Below are 16,404 nucleotides of genomic sequence, written 5' to 3'. Positions count from 1 at the left end.
AGCAGAACCCGTCATCAACATGGACGCATGTCCCATAGAATGGAGGTTGAAGCATGCGCATCTGGCATGTAAATATCTTGCAACAGCAGCTACAACAGTGCCATGAGAACACCCGTTCTGACTTTCAGGTGACATTGTAACCAAGAAGTGGGCAGCATTACCTCCTGCAAATGTAAACAAACTTGTTTGTCTGAGCAATTGGCTGAACAAGAAGTAGGACTGAGTGGACCTGCAGGCTCTAAAATTTTACATTGTTTTATTTTTGAATGCAGTATTTTTGTACATAATTCTATATTTATAAGTTCAACTTTCATGATAAAGAGATTGCATTACAATACTTGTATTAGGTGACTTGGAAAATACTATTTCTTTTGTCTTTTTACAGTGCAAACACTTGTAATAAAAAAAATATAAAGTGAGCACTGTATGCTTTGTATTCTGTGTTGTAATTGAAAGAAATATTTGAAAATGTAGAAAACATCCAAAAATATTTAAATAAATGGTATTCCATTGTTTAATTGCGCAATTAATTTTTTTAGTTGCTTGACAGCCCTAATTTTAAATTAATCTGTTTGGAATAAACTACATCTATTGTCTTCATGATAGAGCACTAAGTATAGAATTAGTACATGCAAAAATATTACATTAAAAGAACATTATGGTTGTAAAGTCAAGCACTCAAAAGCCAAGGAAATTCCAGAATTAAAGTTGCCCATATCCTTGATTTGGCCCCCTTGTACATAGCCATTATGAAAATTACATGCTCTAGTATATATTTCCATATGATCACTACTTCAGTGAAAGCATAGTTATTCATTATTTATCTGTAGCCTCGTCAACGTGTGACCCCAGGTCTTAAATACATACCATTTAAGCCATGCACCAAATAAGTTGTTGTTAGTTTCTTCTTGGGTGTTTCTATTATCCTTTCACCAAGGTAACTGAATGCTTCTTAAACAATGAATTGATCTTCAGAACACTCATGAAATTAGGTAGTCATATTATCCTCATTTCACAGATAGCAGAACTGAGTCGCAAAAAGTTTAAGGTCAAGATTACAAGTGTCTCCACTAATTTTGGATGCTCAATTTGAGATGTCTAAGGCCTGATATTTCAGAGCACTTTGCATTTTTGACACTTTGTATATTCAAAGCACAGCCCCTATTGACTTCAGATGTGAGTGCTCAAACTTCTGCAGATCCAGCCCCAGGAGTCTCAGGCTGGGCACTCAAAAATGAGGAACATACAATTAGTGGCTCCCTTTGGAAAATTTTAGTTTGTGACTTGCCCAGCCGCCTGAAGGAATAGTGTGAGAGGCAGGAATAGAATCTAGTTCTCTGGGATGGCATTCAATATGAATAACCAGGAGAACATCCTCTCTCTTCTTGCAGTCCCTGCCTCATTCACTACACAATTTCCAGGAGGTTGGTGCCACCAGAATGAGAGAGCACCTAGACTATCATCAGAGAGACTGAGTGGACCCTAGTGTGCTCAGCCAGCCAGGGATTGTCTACCCTGTGTGTCCTCAGTCATGTGCTCCAGGAGGTGAGGGCAGCCTTGCCTCCCACTTCTCTCTCTCTCTTTCCTGGAGTGGGTCCTGTAGGTAGGTGCTCTCCACCCACTGCTCACCTCTGGCCCTCCAGAATTAGACATTGGACCCCTGCCCCATGAGCCTCCCAGCCACCCCCAACACCCAGCCTGAGCTGGCTGAATGACATCCAGCTGTATCACCTCCAAACCACCAAGGAAACATCTGTAGGCACTTGTGTTTCATACTATCCACTTCATTGACCTTGTGTCTCCCCCCAGCCCACCTCCCTAACACTAAGTGGTGGGACCTGCTGCCACCTGAGTTGGGGAGGTAACCTCATGGTCCATCATATATTCCATTCTGGTTCATGGCCCACGAGGGCTATCAGTTGATGACTCCTCCATGAAGCCATAAGCATGGGCATGTAGCTGGTGCACTTCATGAACTCCCCCAACACCTGTCCTGTCTGCAGTGAGCGGGAGATCCTGGCACACATCAACGTACAGTGTGTCAGTTTGCAGCCCGTCTCCTGGCTCCTCCAGAACCTGTTACAGAGGTTCTGGCTGCACTTTTCCCTCATACCTCCTGATCCTTGCACACCCTATCCGTGGCCCCACAAAGTTGCAAAACCTCCTTATAAACCTCCTGGTGCTGGCAATACTGCCATCCATCATACCAGGAGGAAGAAGCTGGGCAGGGCTCTGCAACTGTGGGGCCTATTTCCAATCCCGTGCGAAGTCATGTCTCCAGGCAGAGTCCCTCTGGGCCAGTGGTTCTAAACCAGGGGTACACAGAGGTCTTCCAGGGGGTACATCAACTCATCTTTATTTAGCCTGTTGTAAAACTAGGCAAATATCTAAAGCACTAGCAATTTTTCAGTAATAGTGTGCTGTGACACTTTTGTATTTTGATGTCTGATTTTTGTAAGCAAGTAATGTTAAAGTGAGGTGACACTTGGAGGTACACAAGACAAATCAGACTTCTGAAAGGAGTACAGTAGTCTGGAAAGGTTGAGAGCCACTGCTCTGGGCAGTGTCCACTAACTCCTTAGATGCCTTTGAGGAGCAGTGGGCACTGTCTGGGTTCTCTGCTCAGTGTCCTCATCCAGTTCCCTGATTTTCATCCTTTGACCTTCACTCTCATCCCTGTTTTTTCATTTGTTGTCCCCAGTATTCACTTGGGGCCCAGGTTCACTAGTTTCCCCTGCCGCCAGCTAAGGGGCAGGGCCTTTAGCTGAGGGCAGGCTTAGGTCTGCCATCTCCCAGCAATCACAATAGGTACGTGCTTTCCAGCTTCTGCTACAAACAGCCTCCATTATTACACAGCCCTGATTCATACCCCAAGCAGATCTATGCAGTGAACTGAATGAGGCAGGGTTTCTGTTGGTGGGGAAGTGTGACCATGTGCATATGATAATGCACATGATTGCTGAATTAAGGATGCACAAGCTACCTTAAGCTTGGTGTTTCCTGACTTTTGCATACTTGACTTTGCAACCTTAAAGTTTAAGTATAGTTTCTTGGGATGTCATAGACAAGGTTTGGTTGTTTTTTTTTTAAATGAAAGAGACTTAAGACAGTCTATAACATAGAACATAGTTAATCAGCAGGGTTCATACTAAAGTACTTGAGGTAATGCAGCAACTGATAGTAATAATACTGCATGCTGTCATTCTTTGTGGACTACCACTAGGGGGAGATGAAAAGTGGTTTTCAGAGCTGCGTATTTGCTGACAACAGAGGGATACAGAGACTCAGGACTTCCGGGTTCAATTCTAGATTCTGGAGGAGTGTTCTGTTTTGGTTATATAGAATTCTGCTCTTTATGCCCCCATCCTCCCCATGTCTTTCTCTGCTACTATATAACCCACCCTAGATTCCCTCAGCAAAGGCACTATAGAGAGAGCCACCCAAGCCTGCCTTCTGAGGACCCCATCTCAAACCCCATCGTAAGGGGAAGAGGGAGCATGTCAAGGGTGGGGCTGCATCACATAATGCTATAGAGATTCCAGACAGGGCTGTTACCTGTTATAACAATTTAACAAGGCCGTCATTAGTCACATGCTGTCATGCTTTAGGGATATCAGATTGTCTATTTTAATACAGGTGAAGGTCATAGCAAGAAGATTGCAAAACACAGAGCTGCAGAAGCTGCCTTGAACGTTTTAAAAGGAAATCCAAGTATTGGGTGAGTTAGGAGTGGCTGTATTGTACTGCACAAAATGTCACTGCCGATCTAAATATGGCATTAAAAGAAGCTCTGAACACCAAAAAACCCCAAACAAACTATCAGTTCATCAGTTGGAAGACTTCCGTTTCTTTTTGAGGAAAGTTTTTTTCTAATTTAACTCTAAAAACTGACACACTCTCAAACTTATCAGAGGGGTAGCCGTGTTAGTCTGGATCTGTAAAAGCAGCAAAGAGTCCTGTGGCACCTTATAGACTAACAGACGTATTGGAACATGAGCTTTCGTGGGTGAATACCCACTGTTACTTTTTCTGTAATCTGGATTCTTATATTTCATTATTTTCCTAGTGAAACTGTCTAAGATGAAATGGGACTAATGTCTTTTTTCAGGTGCTACTTCTGTTGCAAGATGGTGTACTGTGTAACTTGAAGCTGTTATACATACACAAAAAATGTACCTGATTATAGTATAATAATTGAAGGCACCTCATATATATTCAGTTTTTACTATTTTCTCTGTATAACTGGTCAATCTGCTGTTTGTGTGATTCCCCACCTCTGCCCCCCACCCCAGCCATGGAGGAGAGAAAAACATGTTTAAAATAAGTATCCACAAGTTGCCAGGGGACACATTAATATTAGGTGTATCTGGCTCTAAAATTTTAGATCTCAAATAATTACGATATAGTGTTTTCCACATCTGAGAAGATGGAGATTTAGCCTTGGATGCTAATCATGCAAAGATTTCAATGGGACTACTCTCATGTGTAAAATTAAGTGTATGCATTAGAGTTTTGAGGATTGAGGCCCTAGGTTATTAATGGATTAGTGCCTAATTTATGTCTTCAGCAGTTTTAACTTAAAATTGTCAGTTTAAAATTTTTTTTTACTATTTTAGTCTTTCAGTGCCAGACTCCATAGTTCCAGATTCTCCAAAGCAACCACAAAATCAAACCAATCCTATAGGTACATTACAGGTAAGATGTAACTTTTTTGCATTTTAAGACCATCATTGCATATGGTTCAGCTGTGTGTAAAATGTTCCTTACAAAAAAATGAATATTGGATAAGCCTGAATTTAAAATCTATTCTGGTTCTTAGACTTGTCAGGCATTATTTACACTAAAATAGCAGCTACTTTTTGAAGTCATTTGAACTTTTTTTTATTTTTATTTTTTTTAAAGTTACAGAAGGCAGCATAGCAAGTAGTACAGGTCAGAAAAGAGCAAGCACTAATTGTGTTCACTGCGGGGAAAGCATGTAGAGAGCCAGCTGTAGTGAGAATATGAAATGTGTATGCAACTAACTTTACTATTATAATTATGTTTAAGTCCAGTTAACACTGTCAAAATAAAAACATGGTGTAAACAGGTTTAGACATGAACATTTGGCTTCCTATAAGATTTTCTTTAAAATGTTCACAAAGCTGGTTGAAACTGGAGACCCATAGACAATATATTTAAAGGATAATTTTTCATGTGTTCTGATGAATGTAAGGTGTTCTGTATTTCTGAAATTTAGAGTGTTTATGGAAGAAGAGGAACAGAATATTAGGTACAGAAATCTGCCCATTTAAATAATGTTTCATGTCTGCTTTGTTTGACATTTTCATATGAAACATTTTGTATCACAGTTAATACACACATGCATTAAGTGCTAAAGTTTTAACACTGTAGGATGAACCCTTGAGGTCTAAACACAGAGTGCTGTGCACTCTGCCTCCAATCCAGGGAAGCACTCAGCCACATACGCCTTGCTGGATTGGGGCTAGAGTGCTCAATACCTTGTGGATTGAGCCCAGACACCCAACCTTGAAGACAGTTTTGTATGTGCTTTAAGCACAAGTAGTCCCATTGACTTTGAGGGGGCTTCATATTAAAGGAAACTGCAGTGTTTTGACCTAAGTTTACTTGCATGGCTCTGAAGAATCTCATGGTTCACAAATGACTAGTTGTAAGAAAGAATCAAAAACTGAGTTTCCTGCTGGACATGAGATTTGGCTGCTTCTTGTTTAATTTTTTTCTAGAGACATATTTAAGGTAGATGGTACAGAAAGCTTAGCTTAAGACACCACTTCCCTTAACAACAGTTTTCATTAAAGAATAAGTCCTTGAAGCCACATTTCATGACCATTGCTTTTAAAAACTTAAATCTAGTCAAGGTGTTTCTCTCTCTTACATACTCACATCCCTTTCATCTCCTTTACAATATTCCATTTAGGTACCATTCTGCTCTTCAAGAGATATAACATAGAAACTTTAGTTGAAAGGCATGTCTCACTACCAGGTCAAAAAGAAAAACTCACTGCCAACAAGACTAGGATTGTGTTTTTTCTACTACTATGTTTTTATTTTAATGCTGTGGGTACAGTATTGCATGATGTGATATGTTCACTGTCACTAGTTTTGTTAATTGATTCTCTGTTTTAAGCAGGCTGACCTTGCCAAATCGGTACTATAATTTGGATAGTCATATTAAAAATATGAAAAATTAAAAGAATTGAATTTAATAGCTCAGAACAATTAAAGGAGGAATTGGCACTTATTCAAGGCTTAAAGTTTCAAGTTTGACTAAACAGCTGAGATTGAAGCTGGTTTTTAAACTTTTCTGAACAGGACCAGGTCCCTCTCTCTTACATGGCATTCCAAACCCTGCCAGCCTGAAGAGTGAGGGCTCAGGATCAACACCCTACAAAACCACCCTATGTCCTTTCATTTTTAGATAGGGTTCTAGGCTAACACAGCTCTTTAAAATGTAACTTACTAGTGTTTGGAGGGCTTTTAGGCGTGCTACTAGTATTTGCAAATACCAGAACAGTGTTCTCTGTTTGACCCCATCTCTACTTTTACTTTTGGTAAATGTGTTATTTTAGGTAACTTATATCCTTGTGTTTTCCCACATCAATATATTGTACTCTTCAAGCTATTACTGAAATATTTTCAGTGTTATGGTGGTAAATGTGTTTTTAAAAATGGACCAATGAGTTTTGCTAAGCAAAGATGGTAGCTGTTTGAAAGGGATGTTTAGAGACAGACCAAAGCAGAATTTTTTTTATTAGTCAGGTCTAACCTCTGTTTCTTTAGGAACTGGCTGTTCAGAAGGGATGGAGACTTCCTGAATATTCACTTGCGCATGAGTCGGGGCCTCCTCACAAGCGGGAGTTTACAATGACTTGCAGAATAGAAACATTTGTAGAAACTGGTATATATATATATATTTTTAAATCAACACAAAATGTAGCAAATTTAGAATGTGGTCAGTTTCCATAACAGTCCCTAATTAATTGTTAGTGTTCCCCACAATTAATATAAAACATGAATATTGTACCTTTTTTGGTTCTTTTTTAAAGCAGATTCATGACATACAAAATGCATCATTGGCACACTTAAAATATTTGCTATTAGCATTTGGACAGTGAGGATACATTTTCAGTTCCCTAACATTAAGGAAGAGACCATTTTAAAAAGTGTGCCATTATTTAACTTGAAAATGCTGGAAGTTATGCTGTTAAATTTTAAAATGCAGACTTGCAGTGCTTTTAAATATTAGGATAAGTGATTCTGCATGACAGTTCTGTCCTATTACCTCAAAATTGGCAAGAGAATGTGCGAATACATTGCACAGATATCCTAAATAGCATTTGCACATAAGACTTTTAATCAAGCTATTTAAAACGTTGCATCTAAAACATTTCCCAATGCAATAGAAGTTGTTGAATGATACCTCCACAGTGTACTGAAGTAAAATATTCCATCTGAAGTTAGCAACAGACTATGCAAATACTTGTTTAAATAAAACTACTACGTATTTGATGAATGACATTCATGCATTGTGTATGTTGGATAACCTGCAAAAATTTTGCATTGGCACTTAACTCCCTTGTAAACTCTAGAGTTATAAGTATAGAATTTGCACAAAAGTGATTCTTGAGCAGCCTTTCCAACCTAGTGACCAGCATTTGGTTAGCTGCAAATAACCCATCTTCAAATGAGATTGTTTTGGAATTTTTTGGTGGAGGGGAGTACTCCCTGGTTGTGCTTAGTGACATTCTGATATAGAATTTAGGCTTTCAGAAGTTATGGAAAGGGATTGGTGAGGAGAAGAAGCAGTTTGAAATACTTAGTGCAAGACACAGTGGACTTGTCTACACTACCGCGCAGGGTAGATCTAAGATACGCAACTTCAGCTACGTGAATAGCGTAGCTGAAGTCAACGTACTTAGATCTACTTACCACAGTGTCTTCGCTGCGGTAAGTCAACAGCTGACTCTCTCCCATCAACTCCACTTGCACTTCTCATTCTGGTGGAGTACTGGAGTCGATGGAAGAGCGCTCAGCGGTTGATTTATTGCATCTATAGTAGACGTGATAAATCGACCCCTGCTGGATCGATCGCTGCCTGCTGACCCAGCGGGTAGTGTAGACAAGCCCTAAATCTTCCTCCTCAGAACAGGTATTAACCTCCAGCTTTGAAGCTCAGTAGTAATGATAGAGGCAAATAACCATCTGGCCCTAAGTTTTTAAATGCTTAATGTGTTTTCTTACAGCTGAGAAATTGGAGGTTTACTTACTTTCAATGAAGTCTATGGGAGAATCCTGCTCTTTAAATTACTATAAAATACATTCTAAACCCTGTTTCCTTAGTGTACTTCATAAGACTAGATCAGACAAATGCTCTAGGAACCCTGAATACCTGTAACCATCAGTGGTTAACAACATTGCATTTACAGGGAGACTTTCAGGTTGAATTCAAGTCAGGTGGATTGCTCAATGATTTGGGTCACCCATTTAACCCCAAAACAGGTGGCTAATGATTAAAATGTTGCTATCTGATGTCTCTTTGGTGGTCTACATGAAGTGAGTTGATTTTAGTCTAGTTCTTAGTGAACAGGTGTCCTCCATCACAAAACCACTACCATTGCAATTATTAACTAGCACCAATATTGGCAGTCTTAGCAGAAAGAATAGGAGTATTTGTGGCACCTTAGAGACTAACAAATTTTAAGGTGCCACAAGTACTCCTGTTCTTTTTGCGGATACAGACTAACACGGCTGCTGCTCTGAAACCAGTCTTAGCAGAGTGTCCCAGGATTAACTGGATTTACAGACTGAAGTGTTCTTTCACTACAGGAGGTGATCCCTTCAGTTTAGAACTGAGTTATTCTGGAAGAACAATGTGAGAACTTGCACAAATTTCACATCTTCTGCCTGTTCTGAGTATAACAGAATAGAAGGCTTCAGTTCTTTTAACTAAGTACCTTTCAGTTGTATTACAATTCTTTCAAAAGAAGGAAAATGTGAGTAAGAGTAAGCTGCAAGAGTGTTTGTGTCAAGATATTATTTAAAATGTTTTATAATAATGAATCTATTTGTGGAACCCCAAACACATCTAAAGACCAAATTCTGCTTATCTACAGATTGAATAATCAACAAGCTGTAGTAATTCAGGAACTCAGTGTTGCAGCAGTGTACCCCCAATGCTAGTCCACTAGCAACAGGATTGAAGTCAGTTTATTTCACATAAGCCTTCAAACAGCAGTCAGATAGTAACAACTTATTTCTTACTGTTTGTGGTAAATTTGAACCAGCAACCTACAGAGAATTATCAGTCCTCTGAGCCACTAAGTCCTCCTCAGTGCATTTTTCTCTTGTTAATACTCTTTGGTTTTGTTTCTTTATGCAGGGACTGGGACATCTAAGAAACTAGCAAAGCGAAATGCTGCTGAAAAATTACTTGCCAAATTCCACAGTTTCCCTCCAGATAGCATCAATATTTCCTTAGTAAGTAATGGGCAGAGCAGCATAAGTGCCATAAATCTTATCAGGCAATTCAATGACAAAACAAAATATGGTCAGACATTTTCATTATCACAAAGTTTTATACCATGTTCCTATTTCTAGATGGACCCAAAAGCTCTGGGCTATCATCCAAATTTGCATCAGATTATTAGTATGACATTGGTGGAAGACTGTATAAGGACAGCCACCATTAAAAAGTAGGATTTTTCTCTGTGCTATTCTTATTAATTGGCTTCAAATAACCCATCCTCCTATTTAATAAAACAGAGGGAAGGAATGGCACACACAGGAGGGAGGAAAAGAGCGACGTTGTATGTAGATACCCTCATTTGACATTATGACAAAGGATATCAAACAGGGATCATTTTTATTTGACCAGTAATATAAGGGAGTTCTGGGAGCAGGGAGTCTGAAAAAGTGGGAGGGGGGAATAAAGTGCAAAAAGTAAAATAAGTGATTAGTGTTTTAGAATCTGTTTGCTTACTACAATAATTATAATACCTTGACACAGACAACACATGCTGGTGAAATAAAAGTATTTGCCCAATTAAGTGATTGGGAAACATAATAAAAATACAAGACAAGATGGCCTATTAAAGTGTACCTTCTGGGATATATTAGGTTTGTTCACACTAAATTTGCATGGCATATCTAGGGTATCAAGGAGGCCATCAGGCAGCCACTGCTGGCAGCTGCATATGCTTTGCTTTTCCCAAGCAGCAATACACATCACTTCTTTCAACAGTATTGTCTGCACACTCTCTTGTAACAGGCACTGTGGAGGAAGCAGCCATGCAAGAGGCATAGAACACAGGGCCAGACCAGTTTACAAGGAGTGGAGAATTGAGGTTGGCTGAAAAGAGGGAGAAGGCACCAACTGTGTTTGTGAGGAGAAGAGCAAATATAGGGGAAAAAATGAAAAATAAAGAATGAGAGACGGGGAGAACACAGGCAGAAAGTAAGAGAGTTGTAATCAGGCCAAAGCATAGCATAAGGAATAGGGTAGTGGGCAGCCAGGCACCGTTCCATCACTGGGGCAGTTGAACAGAAAAGCTGGGACTCACTGAGACACTATATAAAGGTGCTGTGTGGAAGTTTGCATTTTCTGCATTTTTGTAGATAAAAGTGAATATTGCATGATTTTTTTTGTTGCTGAACATCATTTTATTAATATGTAAAAACAAATCTAAACCCTCTTCAAATGTTTTCAGGGAAATGAAGTGGGAAATAATTTAGGATGCACATGGGATGCCTTAAGGAACTCATCAGAAGAAAAAATTACCTTGCTGAAGAGAAGTCCACTCAGTATTCCTAATACAGACTATGTCCAACTGCTTGGAGAAGTTGCAGAAGAACAAGGTTTTGTTATAACATATTTGAATATAGGTATGACTTTTGGTGTGTTAATATTGTAATACATGAATGATACATTCTTCCTCTCTGATCCACACTTAAGCAAAACATGCAGTGATGTTAAATGGGAGCTCTGCTCATACAGCATAAGGAAAACTTTGCCTTAAGGCTCTAAGCCTGCAATTGATATATGTGGGTGGAGGCTGCACTCACTTGCAGCTCCACTGAAGTCATGGTTTGCCCACATGAGTCTGATTGGAGCCTAAATTATTATAACTACAGAGGCATCCAAGCCTAGATTTTGCCATTATTTATGGCTAAGGCTACGATGTAGTCATGAATATTTTTAGTACATAGTCATGGACAGGTCAAAAATTCACAGGCCCATGACCTGTCTATGATTTTTACTAAAAATACCTGTGACTAAATCTTAAGGGGATCACTGCTGGGGGGCACCAGGACTGCTGCTGGGGCGGGGGGCATCTGGAGGGGCAGCTGCTAGGGAGGAAAGCTGGAAGGCAGTTACTCCAGGGGGCTGCTGCCGGCAGCAACTGCACCAGCTGCCCAGGCACCACTACCCGGGGCTGCCTGGGGAAGCAGCTATTCCGGCTGCCCAGGGACCACTGCCAGGGGCCGCTCAGGGAAGTGGCTGCAGCGACTGGCTGGGCACCGCCTCCAGCAGCAGCTGCACCGGCCACCCAGGGACCGCTGCTCAGGCGGTCTCTGGGGCCAGCCGCTCTGGCTGCTACTCGGGCAGTCTCTGGGGCCAGCCGCTCTGGCTGCTACTCGGGCAGTCCCTGGGGCTAGCTGCTCGGGGCCATCTGAGCAGTGGCCTGTGCAGCTGGCTGTGGGGCCACTCCAACAGCAACTGGGGTGGCTGGCCCTGGGGCCACCTGACCGGCTGGCCCCGGGGCCACCTGACCGGCTGGCCCCGGGGCCACCTGACCGGCTGGCCCCGGGGCCACATGTTTGGGGGTCAGCCACACTGGCCCTCGCAGAAGTCATGGAGATCGTGGAAAATCATGGAATCCGTGACCTCAGTGACAAACAGTGAGCCCTATTTATGGCTATGAACATAAGAGTCAAAGACTTCCACATCCCCACTTACTATGATTTCAGAAGTTTGGTCAATCTAGCTGGAATTGTAAATTTTCTCTTCCATTCTCTTATTCCGATTCTTATTTCTCTTTTTAAATCTCATGTTCTCCCTCGTGTTACCACCACTTGAGCTGTGACACAACCTTGCAACTAGGAAAAGCAGATACAATCTTGTATGGTAGTTAATACCACTCATTTTTTATTGCATTAAGATGAAAAAAGTACTGTATATGCAGTCTGGACTATACAGACTTTTGGCAATGTACATACTATTCTTAACCCTCCAAATAGAGATGTCCTGATTAATAAGAAATTATGATGGTACAAAAGTGTTAGCTTTGATCTCTAGTAACTAATTTACAAGTATCTAGCACATTCTAAAAGTTAATTCGACACCTGCATAGTTGATAATATTTCCAATCATTCTTTCCAGCATTATTACCAAAATAACTATACATGCTGCACAGCAGGAATAGAAAGAGCTGGATGGATCATTCAAGAGTAAAGTCAACATTCTGTCCTTATTCTTCATAAATTTTCCATAAGTGTTTTGGAAATTAATTCTGTGTAATAAGTGACTAAAAGTCACAGTGTGGTTGTATACGTGATTTTAATACATGTCACTTGGAAAAATTTGGGGGTAACAAGGGAACTTGTGCAGTAACTTATATAAGGCATAATGTTGAGCTAATCCTTTTTTGCTTATATAATTTCAGAAGAGCTGAGCGTGAATGGACAGTACCAATGTCTTGCTGAACTCTCAACCAATCCAGTCACAGTTTGCCATGGTACTGGGATTTCTTGGGGCAATGCTCACAACGATGCTGCTCACAATGCATTACAATATTTAAAGATCATGGCTGGAAGAAAATAAACTTGAAATAGAAAAAAAAATCTTCTGATAAAGATTTAACTTAAAAGATATTTCCAAAGTTGGATGTTTTCCCATATATGTAGTTCAAATTAATTTTGGGCTATTTTTAAGTCACTCCACAAACACCGTTTTAATTATGCATTGCTTTGAAATGAGTCAATCATAAGGTTTGCATTTTGGATTGGTTTACTGTATTTAGCTCTCAGTATTGTAAAGCAGTGAGGACATTAAATTACTGCTTACATACTTACTGAAGCATAAGTGCTCCCTTATGGAAAACCTGTAGGGAGAATTATAAATTTGATACCAAAAAGTTAGAGAACACAGACATCAGAGATGGCAGCTATCGGAAGATCAATCCTACAGTGTTCTGAGTACCCCTCCAAACACCATAGTTTTCAATGTGAGTTGGGGATTGTCTGTTCTTTGCAGAGGCAGCCCTCTGAAGAGCATATTCTGTTGCTGTTTATACCTCAATGGAAAGGTTTTTGATTATATGCTTTAATATCATAGAATATCATGGTTGGAAGGGACCTCAGGAGGTCATCTAGTCCAACCCCCTGCTCAAAGCAGGACCAATCCCTAATTAAATCCCCAAATGGCCCCCTCAAGGATTGAACTCGCAACCCTGGGTTTAGAAGGCCAATGCTTAACCACTGAGCTATAAAAGGTGGGCATGGTCTTTTATGAATGTTCCCATTTTATTTTAACTGTGTGTGAATGGTGGTCTTTTAAACCCATTATCTGAGATTGGAACTTGAAAGCAATGTAATGGCTACAGAAACATCACTGCCCTCTTTTATTAAAGATATCTATAAATGTCATTAGCTGTTCTTTAATAAATTAAGGTTAACTCCTGTAACTGGTATTTCTCTTCTTATTTTACTAGTTCAGTCACACATTCCAAGAAGTTGGATACACAGGGTGATCAGGTGTCCAGTTTTCGACCAGAACCTCAGGGAAGAGGTGGGGCTAGGGTGTTCAGTTTTGTGCCAATAAAAAGTTGGCAGCCCTAGGGATACATGTTAACAGTCCTGTATTTGGGGAATGTATTTGTTACACCAATAAATGCAGATGTAACCAGTTGTAACAGCAGAGTGATAGGCAATCAGAATGCTGCTATTCAGTACAAGGAGAGGGAATATATGCCTTGTATTTTAGCCATTCAGAAAAGCTATACTTAAAAGCCTAATTTTTAACATTTTCCTGTTTATGAATAAACTGTTTTTTAATTGAAGCAAATAGTCAGCAATCTAATTTGGTTGAAAGATTCCATTTGAAAAATGGATACACTTATTTCAGGTACTCTGGCTGGAAATTAATGTTGCTGATACAATACACTTTTTAGGCTTATAAAGCAAGGAAACAAGAGTTTGTTAGAGCTTTTCTAACATCTTTGCTGTTATGTATTGCATGGGTCTCAGAACAGATTGTGATCCTGCATTTGCTGAACATCCCAGTAATAATATTTAGGCAGAAGAGGGTGAGTCTTGTGCCAAGATGTCCTGTGTTACAACTTGACTGTTACACAGCAATCCGTATATTAAAAGCTACAGCTTTATTATAAGTATTTCAGGGGAGGGAGGTTGCATTGTATTGAGGAGTCTATGCAAGTGAATTGCTTGGTTGGCTCTTCGGCTTCTGGGGGTAGGTTATCTGGCAGAGCTCAGCCACCTCCCACCCCTCCTTCCATGTCTCTCAGCTGTGGAATAGGGGTAGCTATTGGATTGGTGGGGAGGGAAAACAAGTTGCACCATTAGCTCCCCTCTACTTCTTCCATACTTGCCTCTTCCAGCAAGATCATTAACATTGAAAAGAAAAAGAAAAAAAAAAAACAGGAGACCAATGAGAGAGTATTCTGGTGGCAGTTTTATATGCACTCCCACAAAGACCAGCCTCTCTATTCAGAGGGCATCCACACACAACTGAAAATACTACTAGGTTGAGGTGTTTCCTAGTATAAGTTTTTATAATGATAATAGATTACATTAGTAGATCTGGCACTGGCAAAATTGTGTGAAATGGCCCTAGTAATTTTTCCTCAATACACCTCTACCCCGATATAACGCTGTCCTCGGGAGCCAAAGACTCTTACCGCGTTATAGGTGAAACCACATTATATCAAACTTGCTTTGATCCTCTGGAGTGCGCAGCCCCCGCCCCCCCCGGAGCATTGCTTTACTGCATTATATCCGAATTCATGTTATACCGGGTTGCGTTATATCAGGGTAGAGGTGTACTTGCCTTAATTTTGTATGCAGTATCTTGAATGGCCAGGTGAGGGCACTGGCTACACAATATCAGTGTAACAGACTGCAGCAGCCACATCAAGGGAGAGGATTGAAACAGATTGCTTGTTTGTATTTAAATTCACAAAACATGTAAAGACCTTTTCATTTTAAAAGCAGTTGTGTAAATCTTCATGCCTCTTGTATATGCTTAAAAAAATTGTTTCCATCAGATTAGTGTCAGGATAGTAAAAGCTCATCTACACTAAAGAACTAAATCATTTACAGATTGTTACAACTAATCATTTAGCTACCTATCACCAGATTATTGGCTGCAGGCCTAGGGTGACTTAACCATCACAGAAATGGGGAGGGGGGAAGGGATAGGAGAGGGAAGGAAGCCAGAGAATGTAGTAGTACCTAAAACACAGGTGTATCAGTATTTCTTTTTTACCAAAGTTTAACACTCATTTTACTTTTAATCCCAGATTCCAAAAGTGCTGCATGTTCCATGTTTCTCAAGTGCAATTAAGACCCTTTTTCCCCCTTTCAGGAACCCCAACATTCAAGTCTTTAAAGAGAGGCAGACCCAGCCTGTACCCAAACTTTCCTTGGTACAATACCTTCCTTTCCAAGGGTCTGTCATTCTCCAGTACTCTGTTCCTTTCTGCTCCAAGGCTCCGCTGTAACCTTCGTGGGCTACTTATCAGGCTCCGCACATCCAGCTTTAATGAAGCTATCTTTCAGGAAGCAAAAAAATACACACTCTCACTCTAGCTGGGTCTACCTTGTATAAGCCACAGACCCCTCCCATTCCCAGCAGCCTCTGAGAGGATTATGGTTGATTGGATCCAGCTGGACCACCTACAGCTACCAGGTTTTGTTCCCTCCATGTGACAGTTCACTCTGTCAAACTACACTAAAGTATTTTGTAGCAGCTAGAAACCTCAAAAGGTCAAATGTGACTTACATATACATCTCAATTAAAATTGTGTGTTGACATATTTGAAAATAAAGGTCTGAAAAGTTACAGGTTTGAAAATTAGATACAACTATTTGCAGTATGGGATTTACAGTAAATATAAATGTATATAAGGGTGCAGAGTTCTAGGTACAGTATATCCATAGCTGTGTAAAGAATAAGCCATTTATGTGTTCAAATTAGGGCTGTCAAGCTATTTAAAAAATTAATCGTGATTGTGTGATTAAAAAATTATTAATCGCACAATTAATCACAGTTAATAATAGAATACCATTTATTTAAATATTTTTGGATGTTTTCTACATCTTCAAATATTTATTTCAATTACAACACAATACAAAATGTACAGTGCT

At 40.1% G+C, this 16,404-nt stretch overlaps 2 protein-coding genes across 10 annotated transcripts in view; one reads left to right on the top strand and one right to left on the bottom strand.

Moving 5' to 3' along the window:
* PRKRA (protein activator of interferon induced protein kinase EIF2AK2) overlaps positions 1-14,050 on the top strand; it is a 29,532-nt gene extending 15,482 nt beyond the window's left edge. For 7 of the 8 annotated variants that reach the window (XM_045032120.1, XM_045032114.1, XM_045032113.1 and 4 more), the window contains 7 exons: positions 3,637-3,718; positions 4,617-4,695; positions 6,802-6,919; positions 9,401-9,498; positions 10,728-10,902; positions 12,684-12,755; positions 13,731-14,050. In XM_045032120.1, the coding sequence (XP_044888055.1) occupies positions 3,637-3,718; positions 4,617-4,695; positions 6,802-6,919; positions 9,401-9,498; positions 10,728-10,902; positions 12,684-12,755; positions 13,731-13,840 (734 nt within the window). In that variant the 3' untranslated portion in view covers positions 13,841-14,050. Of the gene's footprint in view, positions 1-3,636; positions 3,719-4,616; positions 4,696-6,801; positions 6,920-9,400; positions 9,499-10,727; positions 10,903-12,683; positions 13,700-13,730 lie in introns of those variants that run through there. The other variant, XM_045032116.1, reaches the window with a different exon arrangement.
* Positions 1-15,807, bottom strand: part of PJVK (pejvakin) — a 39,479-nt gene extending 23,672 nt beyond the window's left edge. The window contains exon 1 of one of the 2 annotated variants that reach the window (XM_045032110.1): positions 15,693-15,807. Coding sequence is in view for 1 of the 2 variants with exons in the window: in XM_045032111.1 (XP_044888046.1) it covers positions 15,693-15,715 (23 nt within the window). In the remaining variant the exon portion in view is untranslated. The remainder of the gene's footprint in view (positions 1-15,692) is intronic. The other variant, XM_045032111.1, reaches the window with a different exon arrangement.
* Positions 15,808-16,404: the final 597 nt, after the last annotated feature.

This window comes from Mauremys mutica, chromosome 10, assembly GCF_020497125.1.
Source record: "Mauremys mutica isolate MM-2020 ecotype Southern chromosome 10, ASM2049712v1, whole genome shotgun sequence".
Classification (NCBI taxonomy): Eukaryota; Metazoa; Chordata; order Testudines; family Geoemydidae; genus Mauremys; species Mauremys mutica.
Note: the sequence above shows the minus strand (reverse complement) of the source record. Positions and strands in the feature narration are given on the sequence as shown.